At 42.5% G+C, this 27162-nt stretch overlaps 1 protein-coding gene across 4 annotated transcripts in view; it reads left to right on the top strand.

The window, feature by feature from the left end:
* Window positions 1-27162, top strand: part of ACSL6 (acyl-CoA synthetase long chain family member 6) — a 318324-nt gene that overhangs the window by 203632 nt on the left and 87530 nt on the right. For all 4 annotated transcript variants that reach the window (XM_073620688.1, XM_073620690.1, XM_073620689.1 and 1 more), the window contains exons 4-6: window positions 12762-12826; window positions 21315-21416; window positions 21498-21597. In XM_073620688.1, the coding sequence (XP_073476789.1) occupies window positions 12762-12826; window positions 21315-21416; window positions 21498-21597 (267 nt within the window). The remainder of the gene's footprint in view (window positions 1-12761; window positions 12827-21314; window positions 21417-21497; window positions 21598-27162) is intronic.

Raw genomic sequence — 27162 nt, 5'->3', positions numbered from 1 at the left:
CGAGTGGCGCTCGGAATTCTTTGACATCTCTAACGGGACAAGACAGGGGTGCCCCCTGTCTCCGCTAGTTTTTATTCTGACCCTCGAACCGTTCATGTGTAGCATCCGTGGGAACCCCAATATAACAGGGATTACGAAGTCCTCTGGACACCACAAAATCGCGGCCTTCGCGATGATCTGATTTTTTTCGTCTCCAACCCACGGATCACATTGCCCAACATCTTGTCAGCCCTACGGGTATATGGGGAAGTATCAAATTTTAAAGTCAACTGTGCCAAGTCCGCGGTGTTGAATATCACTATACCAGCCACGGAAGCAGTAATTATGAGCAAATCCTTCCCCTTTCGGTGGGCGGAGAAATCTATACGCTACCTGGGGGTGGACATCACTCCGAACTTGGCGCACCTGTACACCAGTAACTTCTTACCCTTACTTCAGAGACTTAAGATAGATCTCCAGACGTGGCACAAACTCACTTTGACCTGGTTTGGGTGGTGTAACGCCTTGAAAATGACGGCCTTGCCCCGGGTTTTATATATACTTCAAACATTACCGATCAAGCTACCAACTACCTTCTTTAAGCAAATTCAGTCTACCATTAGGGAATTTATCTGGTCCCATAAATCACCCAGAACAAAAATGCAAACACTGACCAAACCCAAGGAACAGGGGGGCATAGGTCTCCCGGATATCTTTCGATACTACCAGGCGGTCCACTTGGCTAGGATTGCCGATTGGCACTGTAACAGGGACTCCAAACAATGGGTGGGAATGGAAATGGAGGATTCCTCTATCCCCTTACTCTCGTCCCCGTGGCTCATGTCCCCACCTCCGGCGGACTTGAAATCCCATCCGCTAATAGGAGCCACTCTCCTGGTGGCAAGGAAAATATTCCGTACCACAGACCTATCACCGTTGCCCTCCCCCATGACACCTATTATAGGCAACCCAGACTTTACCCCCGGACTCACAAGTCGTAGATTGAGACAATTAACACATTTTGAGAAGCAGTCCCTAGGTGAGATTTGGCCCCGGGGAGAGCTTCCAAATGTCACCACTCTTTCTAGACTCATTGATCCTCCATTAGACAATCTCAGCACTCTTCAACTTCGGCACATTCTGAAGACTATTCAAAAGGTCCCTTATGTCCCTCGCGGTCACACTCCTCTGGAATCTCTTTGTAAATCTGGGGAACCTATAAGGCACACACTCTCATTTTTATACAGTCTCCTCACTAATCAGGGGGAGGACATGACTCCAGAGTTCCTATTGAAATGGGAAAGGGACCTGGAGACTCAGTTTTCTACCCAACAAAGGGAGAAGGTCTTGGTTTTGGCACACAAGTCCTCGATTGCGAGCCATTATCAAGAATCGGGATACAAAATTCTGACCAGGTGGTACAGAGTCCCATACATGTTACACAAAATGAACCCCTCTCTGTCGGATAGGTGTTGGAGATGCGAGAGGGAAGTGGGAAACATGCTACACGTCTTTTGGTCGTGTCCACTCCTGAGACCCTTTTGGGAGGTGGTGATTTCGACTATCCAAAGTTTGACCTCGGTCAACCTCAAGGATAACCCAACCGCATGCCTTCTACACCTAACCGCGAGACCAATCCAAAAATACAAGAAAACACTGACAATGCAACTTCTGAACGCAGCGAAAGCATGCATTCCAGCGCTCTGGCGAGATCCCCTCCCACCAACCGGGGTTCTGTGGTATTCAAAAGTTAACTGTATCCTACGTATGGAGGAACTGACGGCAACCATACAAAACAAGGAGGAACAATTTAACGACAAATGGAGACCCTGGAGATATTTTGTCGGTACAAACACATATCTACAGGACATGGCTCAGGCACAGTCCTCATCTACCTGAGGTTAAAACCCCCCTGCTTCTATTAAAACAGATACCTGTACACACCCTCGTGGGGTCTGGCGGATGGGGCCGATGCGGGGGCTATGTCGCAGCCATTCCTATTCAACCTCCCTTTCTTGACCTCTTCCTCTCCCTTTCTCCAAGCCTTCCCTTCCTTCGTCTACCCCGCTTTCCCTCCCATTCTCTATCCTTTCCTTCTCTGTAACTGCTTTTGTATTATTCAGCTCACTAAGCAGCCGTGGTGACGGCGATAACGAATTTAATGAGAAGATGTTTTTATGCTGAGCAGGAAACACCCACCTATATAGAAAAAAAATCATACTTGTCTCCAAAGGTTTAAACATTTCATGACATAGCAAAAACTGTTCTCAACCAGTTCAAGGTTCATGCAAGGAGGCCCATTAGTAGGCAACCTTGATTTACTATGTATGGAAAAGATATATTTATGGCTAGAACATATGTACAATATCACACTTGTTTGGTGAATAACTTGATCTTGGTCTACAATCTCACTTTATATGACTCAAAAAGTATTACTTTATGGAATGTGTGACCTTCTGTATTCTGGACTATGTATCTATGCCTTCTGTATGACAAAATAAAGGAATTTAAAAAAAAAGATATGGAATCCTCAGGCCACCAATTTTGCAGGAAAATAATTGATGTCTGCCCTGGAGGTCAAAGGCTTCACCAATTTCTGCTGTTTCTCCAGTGTTGCCTCCCTCTTTGTTTGGTTGTGAGCCCTTAATAAAGGAATTTTTGGTTCAATTATACCTGCCTATGTGTGTTTTCTTTAAAAAAAAAACAGTTTGTTGGTGAGGAGGCAGGTACATTTCAAAATACAATGTGAAATTAACAAGAGACACCAACACCAAACAATCTCATTGAGATTAAATAATACAAGATAATAATGATGTTGTGGTAACTTGACACACAAAACACACACAAAAATATTCTGGAGTAAAAAGCAAAAAAACGAAAAAAAAAACAGCCTTGACAAAAAACAAACCACCCAAAAAAAATAAACAGCCAAAACAACCAAAAAAAAAATGGTCAGATGTGACAAATCAAACTATATTGAGGGAATCCTGATAAATAATAAAGAAAGAAGTTTGTGAGAAGTCTGTGTGAATACGAGCAGCAAAACTACTTCATTCTTCTCACATTATAAAGAAGAGAGTGCGCTGTATTAAACCATTTTTTACATTGCAGCGTGACAAAAGTGCTGTTCCGTCTCGGAATTTCTTCTGAGCATGCGTGGCACTTTGTGCGTTGGAACTGGCCACACACGGTCGGAATTGACGCGATCGGATTTTGTTGTCGGAAAATTTTATAGCCTGCTCTCAAACTTTGTGTGTCGGAAAATCCGATGGAAAATGTCCGATGGAGCCCACACACGGTCGGAATGTCCAACAACACGCTCCGATCGGACATTTTCCATCGGAAAATCCGACCGTGTGTACAGGGCATTAGTCTGCCTGTAAAGTGGAGCATCTGTCTGATGTGTTTTTACTCTGCCGCAGCAAAATTATATTTCTAAAGGCTGTAATGTATTGCTTGCTACCGGCAATATAGATAAGAATCAAGGAAAAAAACAGCGTGGGTCCCCCCCAGTCCATACCAGGCCCTTTGGGTCTGATATGAATATTAAGGGGAACTCCACGCCAACATTAAAAAGAAAATTGGCGTGAGGTCTCCCCCAAAATCCATACCAGATCCTTATCTGAGCATGCAGCCCAGAGGACAAGATGGGGGGGCGGGCGAGAGCCCCCCTTCCCCTCCTGAACCATACCAGACCACATGCCCTCAACATGGGGAAGATGCTTTGGGGTCCCCCCCAAAGCACCTTGTCCCCATGTTGATGGGGACAGGGGCCTCATCCCCACAACCCCTTGCCCGGTGGTTGTAGAGGTCTGTGGGCGGGGGGTTTATCGGAATCTGGAAGCCCCCTTTAACAAGGGGCCCCCAGATACTGCCCCCACATGTGAATGGGTAGAGGTACATTGTACCCCCTACCCATTCACCCAAAAAATTGGCAAAAAGTAAAAAAACACAAAAGACAGTTTTTGACAATTCCTTTATTAAAAAAAGAAGTGTCTTGGGATGTCCATCCATCTTCAATCATGCCGCCCGACAGACCCGAAAGATAAAAAAAAAACCCAAGTATACTCCACCTCCATGGAAGGCCTCCCGGCAACTGCTGTCTTTTCGCTGTGACAGCTGTTATTTAGGCAAGGGCGGGGCCAACCGCTGACGTAACCGTATAACCCCGCTTCCCTCTGACGGCACATGACGTCAGAAGGGGCAATGTCACTCGATTATGTCACCGGGTGGCCCCGCCCTTGCCTATATAACAGCTGTAAAAGACAGCAGTGAAAAACAACAGCGAAAAGAAGGCAGTCGGGGGGGGGGGGGGCGCTTCCCATTGAGGCAGAGCTTTTTTTTCTTTCTATTTTTTGAAGATGGATGGATATCGCAGGCCACTTTTTTTTTTTTTCTTTTTTAACCACTTGCCGACCGCCTAACGTAGATATACGTCAGCAGAATGGCACGGGCAGGCAGAATCACGTACCTGTACGTGATCTGCCTCCCGCGGGCGGGGGGTCCGATCGGACCCCCCCCCCCCGGTGCCAGCGGCGGTCGGCTTGTGACTGGGAGCGTTGGGAGGTGAGGGGGAGACCATCCGATCGTGGCCCCCCCCTCGCGATCGCTCCCAGCCAATCGGAATCCTCCCCTGCCTGTGTGTAGTTTCACACAGGCAGAGGATGTGATGTCATCTCTCCTCGGCTCGGCAGTTTCCGTTCCAGCGCCGAGGAGAGAAGACATGTAAGTGCACAACACTACACACAACACAGTAGAACATGCCAGGCACACTAAACACCCCCGTTCCCCCCCCCCGATCGCCCCCCGATCCCCCCCCAACCACCCCCCCCCCTGTCACAAACTGACACCAAGCAGTATTTTTTTTTTTTTTTTTTCTGATTACTGCATGGTGTCAGTTTGTGACAGTTACAGTGTTAGGGCAGTGAGTGTTAGGCCCCCTTTAGGTCTAGGGTACCCCCCTAAACCCCCCTAATAAAGTTTTAACCCCTTGATCACCCCCTGTCATCAGTGTCACTAAGCGATCATTTTTCTGATCGCTGTATTAGTGTCGCTGGTGACGCTAATTAGGGACGTAAATATTTAGGTTCGCCGTCAGCGTTTTATAGCGTCAGGGACCCCCATATACTATCTAATAAATGTTTTAACCCCTTGATTGCCCCCTAGTTAACCCTTTCACCACTGATCACCGTATAACCGTTACGGGTGACGCTGGTTAGTTCGTTTATTTTTTATAGTGTCAGGGCACCCGCCGTTTATTACCGAATAAAGGTTTAGCCCCCTGATCGCCCGGCGGTGATATGCGTCGCCCCAGGCAGCGTCAGATTAGCGCCAGTACCGCTAACACCCACGCACGCAGCATACGCCTCCCTTAGTGGTATAGTATCTGTACGGATCAATATCTGATCCGATCAGATCTATACTAGCGTCCCCAGCAGTTTAGGGTTCCCAAAAACGCAGTGTTAGCGGGATCAGCCCAGATACCTGCTAGCACCTGCGTTTTTCCCCTCCGCCCGGCCCAGCCCAGCCCACCCAAGTGCAGTATCGATCGATCACTGTCACTTACAAAACACTAAACAAATAACTGCAGCGTTCGCAGAGTCAGGCCTGATCCCTGCGATCGCTAACAGTTTTCTTGGTAGCGTTTTGGTGAACTGGCAAGCACCAGCCCCAGGCAGCGTCAGGTTAGCGCCAGTACTGCTAACACCCACGCACGCACCGTACACCTCCCTTAGTGGTATAGTATCTGAACGGATCAATATCTGATCCGATCAGATCTATACTGGCGTCCCCAGCAGTTTAGGGTTCCCAAAAACGCAGTGTTAGCGGGATCAGCCCAGATACCCGCTAGCACCTGCGTTTTTCCCCTCTGCCCGGCCCAGCCCAGCCCACCCAAGTGCAGTATCGATCGATCACTGTCACTTACAAAACACTAAACAAATAACTGCAGCGTTCGCAGAGTCAGGCCTGATCCCTGCGATCACTAACAGTTTTTTTGGTAGCGTTTTGGTGAACTGGCAAGCACCAGCGGCCTAGTACACCCCGGTCGTAGTCAAACCCGCACTGCAGTAACACTTGGTGACGTGGCGAGTCCCATAAGTGCAGTTCAAGCTGGTGAGGTGGCAAGCACAAGTAGTGTCCCGCTGCCACCAAGAAGACAAACACAGGCCCGTCGTGCCCATAATGCCCTTCCTGCTGCATTCGCCAATCCTAATTGGGAACCCACCACTTCTGCAGCGCCCGTACTTCCCCCATTCACATCCCCAACCAAATGCAGTCGGCTGCATGAGAGGCATTTTCTTTATGTCCTCCCGAGTACCCCTACCCAACGAAACCCCCGAAAAAAGATGTCGTGTCTGCAGCAAGCGTGGATATAGGCGTGACACCCGCTATTATTGTCCCTCCTGTCCTGACAATCCTGGTCTTTGCATTGGTGAATGTTTTGAACGCTACCATTCACTAGTTGAGTATTAGCGTAGGGTACAGCATTGCACAGACTAGGCACACTTTCACGGGGTCTCCAAAGATGCCATCGCATTTTGAGAGACCCGAACCTGGAACCGGTTACAGTTATAAAAGTTAGTTACAAAAAAAAGTGTAAAAAAAAAAAAAAAAACACAAGCAAAAATATAAAATAAAAAATAATAGTTGTCGTTTTATTGTTCTCTCTCTCTCTATTCTCTCTCTATTGTTCTGCTCTTTTTTACTGTATTCTATTCTGCAATGTTTTATTGTTATTATGTTTTATCATGTTTGCTTTTCAGGTATGCAATTTTTTATACTTTACCGTTTACTGTGCTTTATTGTTAACCATTTTTTTGTCTTCAGGTACGCCATTCACGACTTTGAGTGGTTATACCAGAATGATGCCTGCAGGTTTAGGTATCATCTTGGTATCATTCTTTTCAGCCAGCGGTCGGCTTTCATGTAAAAGCAATCCTAGCGGCTAATTAGCCTCTAGACTGCTTTTACAAGCAGTGGGAGGGAATGCCCCCCCCAACGTCTTCCGTGTTTTTCTCTGGCTCTCCTGTCTCAACAGGGAACCTGAGAATGCAGCCGGTGATTCAGCCAGCTGACCATAGAGCTGATCAGAGACCAGAGTGGCTCCAAACATCTCTATGGCCTAAGAAACCGGAAGCTACGAGCATTTTATGACTTAGATTTCGCCGGATGTAAACAGCGCCATTGGGAAATTGGGAAAGCATTTTATCTCACCGATCTTGGTGTGGTCAGATGCTTTGAGGGCAGAGGAGAAATCTAGGGTCTAATAGACCCCAATTTTTTCAAAAAAGAGTACCTGTCACTACCTATTGCTATGATAGGGGATATTTACATTCCCTGAGATAACAATAAAAATAATTTAAAAAAAAAAAAAATGAAAGGAACAGTTTTAAAATAAGATAAAAAAAATAATAATAATAAAGAAAAAAAAAAAAAAAGCACCCCTGTCCCCCCTGCTCTCGCGCTAAGACGAACGCAAGCGTCGGTCTGGCGTCAAATGTAAACAGCAATTGCACCATGCATGTGAGGTATCACCGCGAACGTCAGATCGAGGGCAGTAATTTTAGCAGTAGACCTCCTCTGTAAATCTAAAGTGGTAACCTGTAAAGGCTTTTAAAGGCTTTTAAAAATGTATTTAGTTTGTCGCCACTGCACGTTTGTGCGCAATTTTAAAGCATGTCATGTTTGGTATCCATGTACTCGGCCTAAGATCATCTTTTTTATTTCATCAAACATTTGGCCAATATAGTGTGTTTTAGTGCATTAAAATTGAAAAAAGTGTGTTTTTTCCCCAAAAAATGCGTTTGAAAAATCGCTGCGCAAATACTGTGTGAAAAAAAAAAATTTGCTTTAAAAAAATATATAATGTTTGGGGGTTCAAAGTAATTTTCTTGCAAAAAAAAATTATTTTTTTATGTAATCAAAAAGTGTCAGAAAGGGCTTTGTCTTCAAGTGGCTAGAAGAGTGGGTGATGTGTGACATAAGCTTCTAAATGTTGTGCATAAAATGCCAGGACAGTTCAAACCCCCCCCCAAATGACCCCATTTTGGAAAGTAGACACCCCAAGCTATTTGCTGAGAGGCATGTCGAGTCCATGGAATATTTTATATTGTGACACAAGTTGCGGGAAAGAGACAATTTTTTATTTTTTTTATTTTTTTTTGCGCAAAGTTGTCACTAAATGATATATTGCTCAAACATGCCATGGGAATATGTGAAATTACACCCCAAAATGCATTCCGTTGCTTCTCCTGAGTATGGGGATACCACATGTGTGGGACTTTTTGGGAGCCTAGCCGCGTACGGGACCCCAAAAACCAAGCACCGCCTTCAGGCTTTCTAAGGCCGTAAATTTTTGATTTCACTCTTCACTGCCTATCACAGTTTCGGAGGCCATGGAATGCCCAGGTGGCAAAACCCCCCCCCAAATGACCCCATTTTGGAAAGTAGACACCCCAAGCTATTTGATGAGAGGTATAGTGAGTATTTTGCAGACCTCACTTTTTGTCACAAAGTTTTGAAAATTGAAAAAAGAAAAAAAAAAAATGTTTTTTCTCGTCTTTCTTTATTTTCAAAAACAAATGAGAGCTGCAAAATACTCACCATGCCTCTCAGCAAATAGCTTGGGGTATCTACTTTCCAAAATGGGGTCATTTGGGGGGGGTTTGTGCCACCTGGGCATTCCATGGCCTCCGAAACTGTGATAGGCAGTGAAGAGTGAAATCAAAAATTTACACCCTTAGAAATCCTGAAGGCGGTGCTTGGTTTTCGGGGCCCCGTACGCGGCTAGGCTCCCTAAAAGTCCCACACATGTGGTATCCCCGTACTCAGGAGAAGTAGCTAAATGTATTTTGGGGTGCAATTCCACATATGCCCATGGCCTGTGTGAGCAATATATCATTTAGTGACAACTTTTTGTAATTTTTTTTTTTTTTTTTGTCATTATTCAATCACTTGGGACAAAAAAAATGAATATTCAATGGGCTCAACATGCCTCTCAGCAATTTCCTTGGGGTGTCTACTTTCCAAAATGGGGTCATTTGTGGGGGTTTTGTACTGCCCTGCCATTTTAGCACCTCAAGAAACGACATAGGCAGTCATAAATTAAAGGCTGTGTAAATTCCAGAAAATGTACCCTAGTTTGTAGGCGCTATAACTTTTGCGCAAACCAATAAATATACACTTATTGACATTTTTTTTACCAAAGACATGTGGCTGAATACATTTTGGCCTAAATGTATGACTAAAATTGAGTTTATTGGATTTTTTTAGAACAAAAAGTAGAAAATATCATTTTTTTTCAAAATTTTCGGTCTTTTTCCGTGTATAGCGCAAAAAATAAAAACGGCAGAGGTGATCAAATACCATCAAAAGAAAGCTCTATTTGTGGGAAGAAAAGGACGCAAATTTCGTTTGGGTACAGCATTGCACGACCGCGCAATTAGCAGTTAAAGCGACGCAGTGCCGAATTGTAAAAAGTGCTCTGGTCAGGAAGGGGGTAAAACCTTCCGGGGCTGAAGTGGTTAATAAAGGAATTGTCAAAAACTGTCTTTTGTAGACTTTACTTTTTCTCACTTTTTTTGGTGAATGGGTAAGGGTACAATGTACCTCAATGTACCTCATACCCATTCACATGGGGGGGCAGGATCTGGGGGCCCCCTTGTTAAAAGGGCCTGGTATAGACTGGGGGAGGGAACCCATGCCTTTTTTCTTAATTCTGTCATAGGGTTCCCCTTAAAGGGGTTGTAAAGGTAAAATTATTTTTTTTAAAAATAACAAACATGTTATACTTACCTTCACTGTGCAGCTCGTTCTGCACAGAGTGGCCCCGAACCTGGTCTTCTGGGGTCCCTCGGCGGCTGTTTCAGCTCCTCCCCGCAAGCATTCACCACCTTAATGCGAGCTCCCTCGCATGGTGGTGAGTGCTTGCGGGTGCGCTCCCGTGATATAGCTATAGTGTATCACTCGGCCCCGCCCCCCGGCACGCCGCGTCATCGGATGTGATTGACAGCAGCGCGAGCCAATGGCTGCGCTGCTTTCAATCCATCCACTGCAGCCAATCAGCGACCAGGCTGAGCTGCAGTGGAGATGACGAGAATGAGCAGCGAAGATTCGAGGCGTCAGGTAAGTAAAACGGGGGGCTGGGGGCGGCGGTATTGTCAAAAGTTTTTTCACCTTAATGCATAGAATGCATTAAGGTGAAAAAATTTTTACCTTTACAACCCCTTTAACTACTTCAATGCACTGTATATATTGTACACTGAATTGCACTGTATGTATATATATATATACAGTATCTCACAAAAAGGAGTACACCCATTCCATTTTTGTAAATATTTTATTATATCTTTTCATGTGACAACACTGAAGAAATGACACTTTGCTACAATGTAAAGTAGTGAGTGTACAGTTTGTATAACAATGTAAATTTGCTGTTCCCTCAAAATAACTCAACACAGCCATTAATGTTTAAACCACTGGCAACAAAAGTGAGTACTAAGTAAGTACCCTAAGTGAAAATGACCAAATTAAGCCCAAAGTGTCAATATCTTGTGTGGCCACCATTATTTTCCAGCACTGCCTTAACCCTCTTGGGCATGGAGTTCACCAGAGCTTCACAGGTTGCCACTGGAGTCCTCTTCCACTCCTCGATGACAACATCACTGAGCTGGTGGATGTTATAGACCTTACGCTCCTCCACCTTCCGTTTGAGGATGCCCCACAGATGCTCAATAGGGTTTTGGTCTGGACACGTGCTTGGCCAGTCCATCATCTTTACCCTCAGCTTCTTTAGCAAGGCAGTGGTCGTCTTGGAGGTGTGTTTGGGGTTGTTATCATGTTGGAATACTGCCCTGCGGCCTAGTCCCTGAGGGGAGGGAATCATGCTCTGCTTCAGTATGTCACCATACATGCTGGCATTCATGGTTCCCTCAATGAACTGTAGTGCAGCAGTGCCAGCAGCACTCATGCAGCCCCCGACCATGACACTCCCACCACCATGCTTGACTGTAGGCAAGACACACTTGGCTTTGTAATCCTCACCTGGTTGCCACCACAAACGCTTGACACCATCTGAACCAAATAAGTTTAACTTGGTCTCATTAGATCACAGGACATGGTTCCTGTAATCCATGTCCTTAGTCTACTTGTCTTCAACAAACTGAAAGGCTTTCTTGTGCATCATCTTTAGAAGAGGCTTCCTTCTGGGATGACAGCCATGCAGACCATTTTGATTCAGTGTGCGGCGTATGGTCTGAGCACAAATGCTGACCCCCCACCCCTTCAACTTCTGCAGCAATGCTGGCAGCACTCGTATGTATATTTCCCTAAGACAACCTCTGGATATGACGCTGAGCACATGCACTCAACTTCTATGATCGACCACGGCGAGGCCTGTTTTGAGTGGAACCTGTCCTGTTAAACCGCTGTATGGTCTTGACCACCATGCTGCAGCTCAGTTTCAGGGTCTTGGCAATCTTCTTATAGCCTAGGCCAGTGATGGCTAACCTTGGCACCCCCCGATGTTTTGGAACTACATTTCTCATGATGCTCAACTAAACTCCAGAGTCCATGAGCATCATGGGAAATGTAGTTCAAAAACATCTGGGGTGCCAAGGTTCGCCATCACTGGCCTAGGCCATCTTTATGTTGAGCAACAATTCTTTTTTTCAGATCCTTAGAGAGTTCTTTGCCATGAAGTGCCATGTTGAACTTCCAGTGACCAGTATGAGAGAGTGAGAGCGATAACACCAAATCTAACATACCTGCTCCCTATTCACACACATTCTATTTTTTATTTGTTTTTACTATTTTTTTAGCAGCCCCGTTGAGGGGGGGCTTTGATGAAATAGAGAGAAAGTTGATTGAGGAAACAGCCATCATTCTCCACCTCGACCAAAATAAATACCCCTTGGGTGGACTTTTAAAGTACTAATTACATAACATGCTGATTACAGTAAAAAAAATATTTATTAAACAAATATATATACAGTATAAAATACATATTGAACATGGAATGTTCAATATGTATTTTATATATTTGTTTATTAAATAATTTTTTACTGTAATCAGCATGTTATGTAATTAATGCCTTAAAAGTCCACCCAAGGGGTATTTATTTAGGTCTAGACTATTAGGCTGTAGCACAATTAGAGAATATAATCACTGATACAAAACTTAATTTTACATCTCTGCAGCTTCAGCAGCACAGAATGAACGAACAGGAAGAGCTCTGTATTGAGCTTCCCGTTCATTCACAAACAACTGAAGCATAGTAAACACAGTTTACACAGCCACGACACACACCTGACTCCAGCTTAGCGTGGGTTCTAGCCCAATTGCTCCTGGCCAGCGTTTTTTCTCCCAGCTAATGACATCACATCCAGCATGTTGGCCCTGTAGTCTGGCATTCTGTTTCGGCTCCATAGCAGGGTTCCCATTGTGTTCTGATCTTCTATCCGAGCCTCAGCCCCACCGCCACTCATTGTTGGAGCATTAGAAGCTGGCCCCTTCATTCCATCTCAGTACTAGCTTGTTACCACTTTCGTTCTTAAGCAAAGTAAGCAGCACTATTTTGGATGTCATTACATGCAATAAGCTTATGGTGTACAGCTTGGACATAGCATGCACACTTGAGGATTACAATGCAGATGTTAAAAATGAAACTGTATGCTGTGACCATAGAATTCCCTTAGTTTTTCTTTTTATTATTTAATCAGTGTTGGAATTAAATACAGTGTGTAGTTGTAATGATTGTAAAACACACTCTTTTATTTTGATAGAAAATGAACCATGTTTAGGATCCAGGAAACCCAACCAGCCTTATGAGTGGCTGTCATACAAAGAGGTGAGAATATGGTATTTCCTTTATTATTTTGCTTTATAATATAATGTATTTTGGGAGTCAATCTGTAACTGAAAATATAATTTTACAGGTAAGTGGAGACTTTTTCTTAGGCTGGTTATACACATACAGATTTTTTTTTCTAATGCAGTAGATTCCTCTATCCATGCTAAACAACATTCATTCATTCCTGTTAAAACATTAAATTAGTTAAACTTAAAGATTTCACTATTAACAGGCCCAGGCTAAATAGGGTTTATGAGCTTTCTGGAAAATTAGTGTACTACTGGCCCTGGAGATGCATTCCAGGGATTATATATTTTCAGAGCGAGTCATTGGCCGACTCTGTGTCTCCTGATCTAAAAAATGGCACTGCTCCTCTTTAGATTTTAAAACAACAAGGCTGCCCTGCATTTGCCTGCACAGTTTTGGGGCACTCGGACCTCATTATAATCACAAGTGGCAGTACAAGGTGAGTGATGGGGCCTCTAAGTAAGGAGGTTTCTGCAGAGGAGTTATCCCAGTTATGTGCTTGTCTCCTGATATTTTTGTATTCAAATTATTGGATATACAGTAGGTGTGGTCCCCAACTCGACTTGCAGACATAAATGAGGCCCACGTACTGTTTTGGGCTGGACACCATTGGAGTATAACCAGTGGCAGCTCTGGTGAAGTTTTAGGATGGGGGGGGCTTCAGACCCCACCCTTCCTTTTTGACCCCTCTCACTTGCCGAAAAAGGGTGTGGTTTCAGCAAAATAGTGGGCATGACTTAAAGGGGTGTGGCTCTAAGGGGGTGTAGTTAGCATCTGAGATGAATGAGGGATGGAGGGAGAGAGGGATGGAGGGACAGTAGGCCCAGATCCTACACAACAATAGAAATATGTGCATTCCAGAAAGTTTAATAATCAGCAGATAAAGATACTCCAAACACCTGGTGTTAGCGCTTCAATCATCCCCGCACCATGGTTGTTATGGTGTCAGGATGATTGAAGCGCATTATTTCTATTATTACATTGTAATATAAAATGAAATTATTAAAATCACCATAATGCAGAATCAGTGGATGCCCTGAGTGTGTCACCTGCCACGTCGCCTGCCACCAGATTAGGTGCCCCCAGCAGAGTCCGTCCTGTCATCAGGTGCCCCCAGCGGAGTCCGTCCTTACATCAGGTGCCCCAAGCGGAGTCCGTCCTTACATCAGGTGCCCCCAGCGGAGTCCATCCTTACATCAGGGGCCCCCAGCGGAATCCGTCCTAACATCAAGTGCCCCCAGCTGAGTCCGTCCTTACATCAGGTGCCCCCAGCAGAGTCTGTCCTTACATCAGGTGCCCCCAGCGGAGTCCGTCCTTACATCAGGTGCCCCCAGCAGAGTCAGGTGCCCCCAGCAGAGTCCATCCTTACATCAGGTGCCCAGAGCAGAGTCCCTCCTTACATCAGGTTCCCCCAGCAGAGTCCCTCCTTACATAAGGTGCCCCCAGCAGTGGAGCCCTCCTCACATCTGTGTCCCCAGCGGAGTCCCTCCTTACATCTGTATCCCCATCAGCGGAGTCCCTCCTTACATCTGTTTCCCCATCAGCGGAGCTCCTCCTTACATCTGTGTCCCCATTTTGGATAGAACAAGGGAGGGTTATAACCACTGTCAGATTTTTTTTCGCCATCTGTGTACTATTGCGAAGATTTCCTGTAAAGGGGTTGTAAATCCTCATAGTTTTTCACCTTAATGCATTATTTGCATTAAGGTGAAAAACCTTCTGTGGTGCTGCAGCCCCCTGAGCCCCCGTTTTACTTACCTGACCCTGATCCTTCCCTGCCCGGGAACAAGCACACCAGCTCTAACTGGTGTCTTGTGTCTTGATTGGATAAATTGATAGCAGGGCAGCCATTGGCTCCCTCTGCTGTCAATCAAATTTGGCCAGGGGGCGGGGACGAGTCCTGCATTCTGTGTGAATGGAAACAGATGCAGGACTCGGGAGCGTGCCCGCACGGGTGTCCACCAAGGAGAGCGATTCTCCAACGTGGACACTCGATGCGGGGAGGAGCCACCAGCGCCACTGAGGGACCCCAGAAGAGGATGATCGGGCCACTCTGTGCAAAGCGAACTGCACAATGGAGGTAAGTATGACATGTTTGTATTTTTTGTTTTTTTTAAAAACGAGGGTTTACAACCCCTTTAATGCCCTATCCCATAGCCAAACATGATTTGATAGGAAATCCCTGCAAATTAAGGGAATTCCTTGGGGACCCAAAGTCACCAGAACGAATGTCCCCATTGGAAGGTTTCCCCTCTATTACTTTTCTAGGGGCAATATAAAATGTGAAATTTTCTTTTACTTTCACTTTCAATGATATTGGTAAACAGGACAAATAGAGAGGGTGAATCTCTTTAACCACTTAGTGACCATACCATGTACATTTACTGTGGCTGGGCGGCCGCTCTGTGCCAGATCACGTACCTAGTATAAGATCTAACACGTCCGGGTCTGAGGCGCGCACCGCTAGTGACCCGCTCCTGCTGTAATTTGACACAGTAGGAGCCAATCAGCAGGTCCGACAGACTTGACGTCTGCCAGGACCCGCCGATCATTCGGGACACAAGCAAAACAGCAGTCTTGTAAACAAGACAGATTGTCGTTCTGTCAGCAGGGAAAGCTTTGATCCTGTGTTTCTGCTAAGCAGGAACACGGATCTCTGCCTTGCCCTAGTCAAAGCTCCTCCCCCACATTGAGTTAGCACAACCTAGGCATGCATTTAACCCTTTGATCGCCCTTGATGTTAACCTCTTCCCTACCAGTGTCATTAGTACAGTGACCATGCACATTTTTTAGCCCTGATCAATGTACAGTGTCACTGGTCCCCAAAAAGTGTCAAAATTGTCAGTTAGGTGTCCCGATTTTTTCGCAGTCCCACTATAAGTCGCTGATCGCCGCCATTACTAGTAAAAAAATAAATAAAAATATCCCATAGTTTTAGGCGCTTTAACTTTTGCGCAAACCAATCAATATATGCTTATTGGGATTTTTTTACCAAAAATATGTAGCAGAATACACTTTGGCCTAAATTGATGAAGAAATTAGATTTTTTACATTTTTTCATTGGTTATGTTTTATAGCAGAAAGTAAAAAATATTGTTTTTTTTTTCTCAAAAATGTTGGTTTTCTTTTGAAAAGGGGAGTTGTGACCTGTCTACACCAATACACCAATGTTTATGCAATGACATGTCTCCATCCCTAATAATGTAAGAACAAAAGGGAAGAACTGAAGCGGGACTTTGCATGAGGCATGTCAAAGGGTTGATATAAGCTTATTGATCAAAATCAAATTAAATTAACTTTAACCAATATTAAATCTTTAATCCATGGTATTGAAATTATATCAATAGATAATAATAAAGACTGAATAACGTAATCACAAAGGATTTACATAATAATATCCATATAAAATTATTTAATATAATTCATCATTGGACATGATAGAGCAGATACAAACAATCAAACAATAAACATAATTGATACAATTGGTACAAAATTGATACAAAAAAGGTTATTGTAGAATATGAAAGTTTGGGCATCCATAAGTTGGTAACTCAACGCGTTTCTTGGCTTTCAACCAATCATCAGGAGTCAGATACATATTGACTATAAAATAGGATAATGAAACATCTATTAATATACAAAATCCTCTACATAGGTAGAAGGTAAGTAAAGAGGAAACACAGGTTTCAATGATACTCACAAATCTCCATAGGTTGATAACAACCACTGTAATGGGATTTGTCGGTGTTCTGGGTTGACAAAGTCTCACCTGGGGTTGAGGCAGAGAACATCCCCCAAATTAGCCCCAGGAAAACAGCTGCCTATTGTGTTGGAGCACCCCAAGGAAGCTGCCACGTGTGGATGACTAAGTGGGGATGGAAGGAAGTGAATGAGTGTAAGTGTATGGGGATAAGTGTAACATCCATGGCTGCACACCAAAGGATGAGTGCGTGTGAATGTATTAAACACTGAAGGCCAGTGATAAATGTGATGAATCATAAAATGTGAAAAAACAACAAAAATCAAATCAAAAATCAATCATGCAAGAGCGTCAGGACGGCATGTAGGAGGGAGGGTCCCCTCCGCGAAACAGCCAATCGCGGTGGGTTCCCGCCCGCCTACCGCTGTGACTCCAGATGGAACAAACACTGACTCAGTGAAACAGTGCAGCGTCGTATGGCGCATGTGGGACGTGAAGACATGACGCTGATGCGTCAAGGTCACGGCCCGCCCCCACCACCATGGAGGGGGATGGGCAGGGGGTCGCGGACTGGGCGCATCGCAACCCCCGGGGCTGGGACCAGGAAAACACCAGTCCCACCACCCAAGGATGGAGTGACTAAAAAATGAATGGTTGGGTAGTTAAGAAGAGTCATACAGATCACTAAGGCAGATGGAATAGGGAAATCTTGCACTGAATTGAATCAATATGCATGGAATGGCCAGTGACTGACTGGCTAATTCAAAGGATAAATGATAATAAGAAGAAAGGTTTAAATGTAAATGATTAAAATAGGCTGGTCAGGTCACAGAGAGCGGGTGTCTTCCACCCATAAATTGGACATATGAAAAGGGGAGTTGTGACCTGTCTACACCAATACACCAATGTTAAGTAAAGAGGAAAAACATGTTTCAATGATACTCATAAATCTCCATAGGTTGATAACAACCACTGTAATGGGATTCTCCCGTGGTCTGGGTTAACAAAGTCTCACCCGGGGTTTTCTTTTGTTTATAGCATAAAAAATAAGAAATGTAGGGGTAATCAAATGCCACCAAAAATAAAGCATTATTTGTGGGGAAAAAAAGGACAAAAGTGTTATTTGGGTACAGCGTTGCACAACCGCTCAATTGTCAGTTAAAGTAACACAGTGCCGTATCACAAAAAATGGCCTGGTCAGAAAGGGGGTAAAACCTTCCGAAGCTGAAGTGGTTAACGGGGACACAGATGGCAATAAAATGTTTCAAGTGTTCTAGTCCCACTCCACTGTAAAAAAAAAAGTTTTGCCTTTAGTTATAGTTAAACTATGATTTCACTGCTACAGTGTGGAACAGTTTGGGGGTTACATAATGTTAAGAACACCTGCAGATTTTCTGCTGTTGTACTTGTATCAATATGATTTTGCTACATCATTCTTTTCAATCAGCAACTAAAGAAAAGCATTGAAAAGAGCCATTTGCTTTGTATGCTTGCAATCTGTAGGCCTACTTTGTACATTTGCGTAATTGTAAAGCAATTTAGCATATATATGAGCATTTACTTAAAGCATTTTTTATAAGAATAAATGTCTTTTTACTTCCTGTTACAGAGAAACACATATAAAGGTAAACACTGCAACACAAAAGAATACATAGAAAGTGCTCACAATCTACAGAATGTACAGTAGCTCTTATGAATAGGCATTATAGAGTATCAACGAACATGATTACAAACACACACATATAATAGGGCATCTTTATCAAAGCAGAGCCCCAGGCAGATAAAAAATCACCAATAAATTCAGTTTTGCATTAATTCAAAAACATAATTAAAGTTTTATGTAAATGCAACTAGTCTACATACTGGAATTTTGCCTAGCATCAGCCTCTTGTAAAAAGCGCATCAGTGTACTTCTCCTTCACTACCCATTCACAGGCTGGGGGTGTGACTTAGCTGTGCTGCTTGGTGGTATTAAACCCAAAAGCACATTTTATTTTATATTGCAGCTTACCAATTCTTAAATGTGATGGTGGCATTAGTTTTCATTTTAGACTTTCTTTCCTTTATTTTCACCCGATGATCTTGCCAAGTAAGTCTGCTGTTTTTCAACAGAACAAGCTGTTTTGAAGATTTTGAGGATTGAGACAAACCATTTACCACTGACAGGAGTGCTTACAAATATCAGCTTTTATTTAACCCCCTCACGCCTAAGGGTAAAGCATAAGCACAATTTTGCAATTTTGACGTGTTAGTAAAACCGTACATATCATCACAACTACTTTGTGCATCCATTATACCTTGTTTTTTTTCAGGACAAATTGGTATTTTATTTTGGTGTTAAATGGTAATGTATATCTCCTGTTTTTTTTATTATCAAAAGAAAATTGGCCCAAAACAGAAAAAAAAAATATTTTTTTTTTTTTTAATTTAGCTGTCCATTTCTTGCTACTACTATAACATGCCACCAAAAAACAACCCAAAACAAGTTCTCCTGCTCTCAACGATCGCAGAAATTCCACATATGTGTATGTTTGTATGTACCCGTAGTACAGCCCAGAAATAGTAGTGTGCATTTTGCTTGTTTTTATTTTCTTTTATCCTACCTAAAACACACTGACACTAACTGACACTAATACTATATTAAAAAAAAAAAATTTATATACTGCCCAAAAAAATCATTTTTAAATTTAATTTTAAGTGTTGTTTATTGTGTTATTGTTAATATGTTTACTTTTACCCTTTCTCTCAGCTGCACTGCAGATGAATGAATAGAAGCCTATGTACAGAGGCTCCTATTCATTTGCAAACCGAAGCATAGTAAACACAGTTTACTATGCTTCCATGGTGAATAAACAGTGAGTGATTAGTACCAATTGCAATATCCAGAGCAGCCTTCCTACCATCTTTGCCTCTACGGTGGAGGAATACCAAGGCCCTGACGCAAGTGAGACCATTGTGACCCTGATAGTTTCACCACTGGTGTCAGTAATTTTGTTATTTTATTTTTTATTCATTTTTACTGTTTTATTCTTTATTTTTGTTATTTTAATTAATTTTTACCGTTTTTTTATTTTATCTTTTATTATTTTTTACAGTTTTTTTAGAAGTCCATTGCGGGGTTTTGGTGAAATTTTAGGGGTCTAAACATACCTCTAATGTTTCACATTTGAGACAGAGAAATGAGATTGAGGAAACAGTCCTCAATCTCCATCTCTGCAGCCTCAACTGCACAGAATGAATGGATCGGAATAGCTCTGTACAGAGCTTCCCGTTCATTCACAAACTGAAGCATACAGTTTACTATGCCCCAGTTATAAGTGTTATCAGTACCGATCACTGACTCTGTCTGTCCATTCATGATTTTTTCTCTTTTTTCCATCCTGATATATTCCTGCAGTGCCGCGAGGGGTGAAAGGGGGAAAGTGAGACCTGGATAGGAGGGGCTGCGGGGTGGCATATAGAGAAACCAATCTCCTCCATTTTCCTCCTGCAGATGCTGAATGCCTGTGGGAGGGAGAGGAGGAAATGCGGACTTTCAGGGGCTGCAGGAGGAAAATGTAAGGCATTGGTTCCTCTATATGATGCTGCCCCCGCCGCCACTCCAATCCAGGTGTATAGGGGATTTTAGGCATGTTTATAGGCGTCAATCGCTTGGGTGTTAATTCTTTTCATTGACCAGAATAATAATTTATTTTGGCCATTGACAAAAATTAACGTTCAAGATCTAAACACACCTAGCGCTAAACGTGCGAAGCGTTAATGCTTGTTTTTAATCAGTTTTACTGCCAAAACGCTGCTACTCCTGGATGCACTGTGACTGTGACTGTGTTTTTTTTTCCTGCCTCTGAAATTCCCTGCCACTAAATGCTGCTAAAAGTCTATTTGTGCATGAACACATAGAGGGTTATTTACTAAAGGCAACTCCACTTTGCACTACAAGTACAAAGTGCACTTGAAATTGCACTGATAGTGCACTTGGAAGTGCAGTCGCTGTAGATCCGAGGGGGACATGCAAGGAAAATAAAAACCAGCATTTTAGCTTGCACATGATTGGATGATAAAATCAACAGAGCTTCCACTCATTTCAGATCTACCCCTCAGATTTACAGCGACTGCACTTCCAAGTGCAATTTCAAGGGCACTTTGCACTTGTAGTTTGCACTTGTAGTGCAAAGTGGATTTGCCTTTCCTATATAACCCCAATGAGTAACATGCAGGGGAGTTTAGAGGCAGGAAAAAAAAACGTCTGACTCTCCTAGAAGGCGCTGCAAAAATGTCCAGTGTTTACAAGGCCTAAATATACTGATTCAGAGAAAAAGATACAAAGTATGTATGTTTTTTTTTTTTTTTTTAATTTTTCCATTTAGAGGAGAAAGAGAATACAGAGACAGGTTTTATAGAATGATCACTGTGATAGCCAACCACAGGTAACCACAATGATCATGTGATTGGGAGTCAGTCCTCCTGACTCCCGAGGATGTAGGAAGGGTGATGCTACTTTCAGGTGGTTTGCATATTCTGTGGGGCCAAAGTTGTGCTGGAATCACACCAAAGTAGTACAGGAACCTTTTCTAAAATCTCCCTGTGCTAAGTTCCATTGATATGAACAGGCACTATTGAAAACAATGTTATTTCCATTGTTCTTTATTCCAGAAAAACAAATCTGTATGATAGAAGTATAAATGGCATTGTTTCTGTCAGTGAAAATGTTGGTCTTTTATTAACTATGTTGCATGTGTTTTTCTAAATTCTTGACAGGTGTCAAACAGAGCAGAGTGGTTAGGATCGGGATTACTATATCAGGGATGCATGGCTTCACCTGATCAGTTCATTGGGGTTTTTGCCCAGAACCGCCCAGAGGTATTATAAAGCTTGCTGCATGATATTAGTATATTATTTTGTACTGTGGCCTGGAAACGAGAAATATGTTTGTCTCTGCAGTGGATCATCTCTGAACTCGCTTGCTACACATACTCCATGGTGGTCGTTCCACTGTATGACACTCTGGGTCATGGTGCAATTCGGTATATTATTAACATGGGTAAGTGCATTATGTATAGATATTTAGTATATTACAGCTGATAAGGATATAACTAAAATGATGTAGCACTTCTAAAGTCGTTATTGCGCAGCATGCATTAGCTATTTCTGATGAATTCAGAGTATGAAGCTTTATCGTTGTGCTACTGATAAATACACATATTTTTTTTATGGTCGTTCTACATAGAGAAAACCACCTTAGGCTGGATTCACACCTATGCATTTTTAGTGCTTTTTGCATTTTGCAGATTTGCACTACAGAATGTGTTCCATAGGAAACCATGTTAAATGGATTGTAGTGCAAATCTGCAAAATGCAAAAAGCACTAAAAATGCATAGGTGTGAATCCAGCCTTACAGCTAATTCCGAATTACCTACCGGTGAAAAAGTGATTTTGAGCTATAGGTTCTTGCTCTTCACTGGTTTATTTCAATAGAAACCAGGAACTGATCTTCTCTGAATGGATGGTTGAAATTAAAACCTGCCGGCCTTATGATTAATCCTAAGAAATGCCTAATGCTTAATATTTCGCTCACAAACATGGAATTGATCCCGGCTAGGGCTGCACTCCCATTCACATGGGCAGAAAAATCAATCCCATATCTTGGAATTCATTTAACAGCATCTCACTCTGACTTATTCTCAACCAATTATCCTCCTGTATTAAGACAGATCACAAATCTAATAAAACAATGGTCGCAACTTCCTTTATCCTGGATAGGGAAGATTAATGCAATCAAAATGACTATTCTACCCAAATTGCTTTATCTATTCAGAGTCCTCCCTATTCCAATTCCTTCCTATTTTTTGAGAATAGTACAAAAAAGAGCAACTTCATTTATATGGGGCTCTTCTAAACCACGTATACCTATACACACACACTACATCTTCCCAAAAATAAAGGAGGCCTGGGATACCCTAATTTTACTAACTACTACAGAGCAGCACATTTGGCCAGTCTGTCCAAATACCATGCAAAACAGGAAATCCCATTATGGGTATTTATAGAGGCTTCAGAAAATGACCCTCTATTAATATCAAACTTGTTATGGCTTGATCCTAAAGACCGCTTTAAAATTCATAATCCCATAACTAAACACTTCTTATCTCTCTGGGATAAAAACCAAATATCAGTTACAATCTCCACACAATCCTCTCCTTTCTTTTATCAGAAATCCGGCCTTTTATCCGGCATGGATCTACCCAAATTCTTTTAAAGCTTGGACAACATCAGGCATTCAGACACTAAATGACTTCATAGCATCTAAATCATTCCTTTCATTCCCATCGCTTAGAGAAAAATATGATCTACCAAACTCTGAGATATTTAGATATCTCCAAATCAAAAATTTCTATACACCATTCCTAAAGGGGGATACACCATTATCCCAATTATCCATTTTTGAATCAATCTGTACAAAAGATCCATTTGCTAAAGGTACAATTTCATCACTTTATAATCAATTATATGGAGTAGTAAATCTTAATAGACCCTCTTACGTTCAGAGGTGGGAGGAGGACCTGGGACGAACTTTAGAAGACACGGACTGGTCTAACATATGGCTCACATCTAAGTCATCTTCACCCAACATCTTAGCACTGGAGACAAATTATAAAGTCCTAACTCGCTGGTACCTTGTACCCGCTAGAGTGGCAAAATATTCACCTAATACCTCAGCTCTTTGTTTTCGAGGATGCCCAGAAATAGGCACACATTTACACATCTGGTGGACGTGCCCAGTAATCCAAACCTTCTGGAAGGAAGTCTTCGTGATTGCATCTAAAATATTTAAAAAAAAAATACAACCAGATCCATATTTAACTTTACTTAATCTAAAACCGGAATGGTTAACACTCTCTCAATTCAAAACTTATGATCCAACTAATAACGGCTGCAAAACAAACAGTGGCCAAAGCATGGAAATCTCCTACGTTTGTACTTGCAGAAACAATTCACAGAATGAATAATACAATGTCCCATGCTAAGATGGTAGCCATCGATCAAAATCAAATTCCAAAATTTGAAAAACTTTGGCATCCTTGGATAAAACAACAGTTCCTGTCAAATTTCAATGACTCTGTCCTGTTGCCATGGTAACAGATTAAATGACTTACAGAGACACCCATTCTAAGGCTTCAAAGAGAACTAAAAAGAATAATAAACTGACGAGCGGGACAACCTTGTGGACCATACCTCTGCCTTTCTACCCTTTTTCTTCTTTCTCTTTCCTTTTCTCCACCTTACGATTAAAGCTCATTATCAGAATTTATTTGACCTATATACACTCTACCTGTAAACAATATGTATAGTAGGTATAAATCATTTAAATACCTACAAAAGTAACTAAGGAAATGATATATATCTTTAATTTAGGTTTACGTGAACCCAATGTTTAATATTTGAAATTTCATGATATTTACCTATATAATCCCTACTGTAAAACAATGAGCTTACTTTATAGATCCTTGTAAACTTACTTTATGTATCTTTATAATATTGTATACTCAATAAACTTCTTTTGACAAGGAAATTAAAACCTGCTGAGTTAAAATTGGAGAGGATGACACATCATAGAAATTAGGGGGAAAGTTTTCTATAATTTTTACCTTGCAGTGTTGTAAGGATTACTACTATGTGTTTTTGCCTCTTCCTTCTTTATATTCAGTAAAGAAGTGCAACGAAGAGTAACAATGCACAAAATGCAGTAACCCAGAGCAATCAAATAAGAACTTAGGGCAGCACAGTGGTGTAGTGGGTAGCACTTTCGCCTAGCAGTAAGAAGGGTCATTGGTTCTAATTCCAACCACGACACTACCTGCCTGGAGTTTGCATGTTCTCCCTGTGCCTGCGTGGGTTTCCTCCTGGTACTCCGGTTTCCTCCCACACTCCAAAGACATGCTGGTAGGTTAATTGTATCCTGTCTAAATTGTCCCTAGTATATGAATGTGAGTTAGGTACCTTAGATTGTAAGCTCCTTGAGGGTAGGGACTGATGTGAATGTACAATGTATATGTAAAGCGCTGCGTAAATTGACGGCGCTATATAAGTACCTGAAATAAATAAATAAACTTATGCCGCGTAAACACGACTGGACTTTTCGACCGAACTGGTCCAACAGAACAAATCCATCGGACAATTCAATTGTGTGTGTGAGCTTTCGACCTTTTCTGTTGAAAAATCTGTCGGACTTTAGAAATAGAACATGTTTCAAATCTTTCCGAAGGACTGGAGTCCGATCGAAAAATCAGTTTGTATGCTAGGCCAACGGACAAAAAAGGACGCAAGGGCAGCTATTGGCTACTGGCTATGAACTTCCTTATTCTAGTCCGGTCCTGTGTCATCACATTCAAAACAATCGGACTTTGGTGTGATTGTGTGTAGACAAGTCCGTTTCGTTGGAACTCCGTCGGAACTCCGTCAAAAAGTCCTCCGGAGTTCAGTCCGATGAAAAGTCTGGTCGTGTGTACATGGCATTAGGGTTCCATTCACACAGCACAGGAAAGCATGTTATGCACATTGCTGAAGTGCAGTGCCATTCATTTTAAATGGTACCCCAACACTCCTGCATTGTAGTGTAAAGCACAGTAATACTACCATGTGTATTAGCGCACAATATTGCATAAAATGATGCTTGTACTTTTTGTTCATTCTGTTCCTGCCTGGCAGGGAAGGGAACTTGATCTTTTTTTGCTGCAGTTTTATTTTTACTTATAGGTCTCCGATCCAACCCCCACCCTGTTACATAGTCGGGTTAAATAAAGACATAAGTACATCTAGTTCAACCAATAGAAAAAAAAACATTAATAGAATAAATAAATGGAAAACTTCAAAATATATAAACTCCTGTACCCAGAAATCAACCAGAGAAAGGTAAAAGGAAAGCCTATAAAGCATGGTCCAATTTGCTCCATTGGGGAGTAAAATAAATTCCTTCCTTATCCCCAAAAGGCAATTAGATACTCTCTTGATCAACAATATTAGGTATTATTACCCATAAATGCAGTGCATTGAGAATTACAGCCAGCCTTTTTTCAAAACAATCTACTCAGCTGGCCAGAACTAGTTTTTGAAGGAGTCTGTTCCACATTTTCACAGCTCTTACTGTGAAAACGTATTTCTGTATTTGTAGAGTAAATCTCCTTTTTTCTAGACATAAAGGGTGCCCCCTTGTCCTTTGTAATAACCTTAACCACTTCAGCCCCGGAAGAATTTACCCCCTTCCTAACTAGGCCATTTTTTGCGATGCGGCACTGCGTCGCTTTAACTGACAATTGCGCGGTCCTGCGACGCTGTACCGAAACAAAATTGATGTCCTTTTTTTCCCCATAAATAGGGCTCTTTCACACGGGGCGGATCAGTGATGATACGCCCCGTGAACACCCGCTTGCTCAGCGGGGATCGCTCCCCCGATCCCCGCTGAGCAGGAAGATGACAGGTCCACAGTGTGCAGCGACGGACCTGTCAGAGCGCCGCTCTCCCCTATGGGGGATCGGATGATGACGGACCGTAGTGGCCGTCGTCACCCGATCCGATCCAAAAACAGATGGAAAAGTAGGGTTTTCCTCCGTTACACGCTCCTCCGGAGCGGGTCGGGTGTCAACGGACGTTCATCCGCTGACATCCGCTATTCCATAGGGATGCATGTATGTTCGTTTTTCATCCGAAAACGGAAGGATGAAAAACGGACATACGGATCGTTCATGTGAAAGAGCCCATAGAGTTTTCTTTTGGTGGTATTTGATCATCTCTGAGGTTTTTATTGTTTTGCACTATAAACAAAAAAAGAGCGACAATTTTGAAAAAAAAAAAAAAAAAAACCACAATGTTTTTATACTTTTGCTATAATAAATATCCCAATTAAAAAAAAAAAAAACAGAATTTTTCCTCAGTTTAGGCCAATATATATTCTTCTACATATTTTTGGTAAAAAAAAAAAAATCGCAAAAAGCGTATATTGATTGGTTTGCGCAAAAGTTATAGCGGATAGATTTATGGCGGTGATTTTTATTTTGACTGCAACATTGCAGCGGACAGATGGGACACTTTTGACACTTTTTTGGGACCAGTGACATTTATACAGCGATCAGAGCTAAAAATATCCACTGATTACTGTATAAATGTAATTGGCTTCGTGCATGCCTGCTAAAGCACCTTAAAGAGCCAATGTACATCTACGACGGCTCACTCAGGGGAGCCAACCTGCAGCAGTATAACTGCGGTGGCTGGTCGGGAAGCGGTTAAAGTGAATAACTCAACACCATGTTCTCTATATTGACCACTTATGTATTTATACTTGTTGATTATATCCCCCTAAAACCCAATTTTGCAAGAGAGAAAAAATTTAGTTCCTCTAATCTTTCCTCATAGCTGAGCTCCTCCATGCCTCTTATCAGTTTGGTTGCCCTTCTCTGCACTTTTTCCAGTTCTCTGATATCCTTTTTGTGTGGCTAATCTCAGCCTCCAGTGATTGACAACTGGTCCCTCCTATTTACCTCAGCTTTCCACTTCCCTCACCTTAACATTACACAGCCTTATAGACATAGGTGTGCACAGCGGGTGTGCCTG

The sequence above is a fragment of the Aquarana catesbeiana genome, linkage group LG03 (genome assembly GCF_042186555.1).
Source record: "Aquarana catesbeiana isolate 2022-GZ linkage group LG03, ASM4218655v1, whole genome shotgun sequence".
In the NCBI taxonomy this organism is placed as follows: Eukaryota; Metazoa; Chordata; class Amphibia; order Anura; family Ranidae; genus Aquarana; species Aquarana catesbeiana.
The sequence above is the reverse complement of the archived record's forward strand: the minus strand, read 5'-3'. Positions and strand labels throughout refer to the sequence as shown.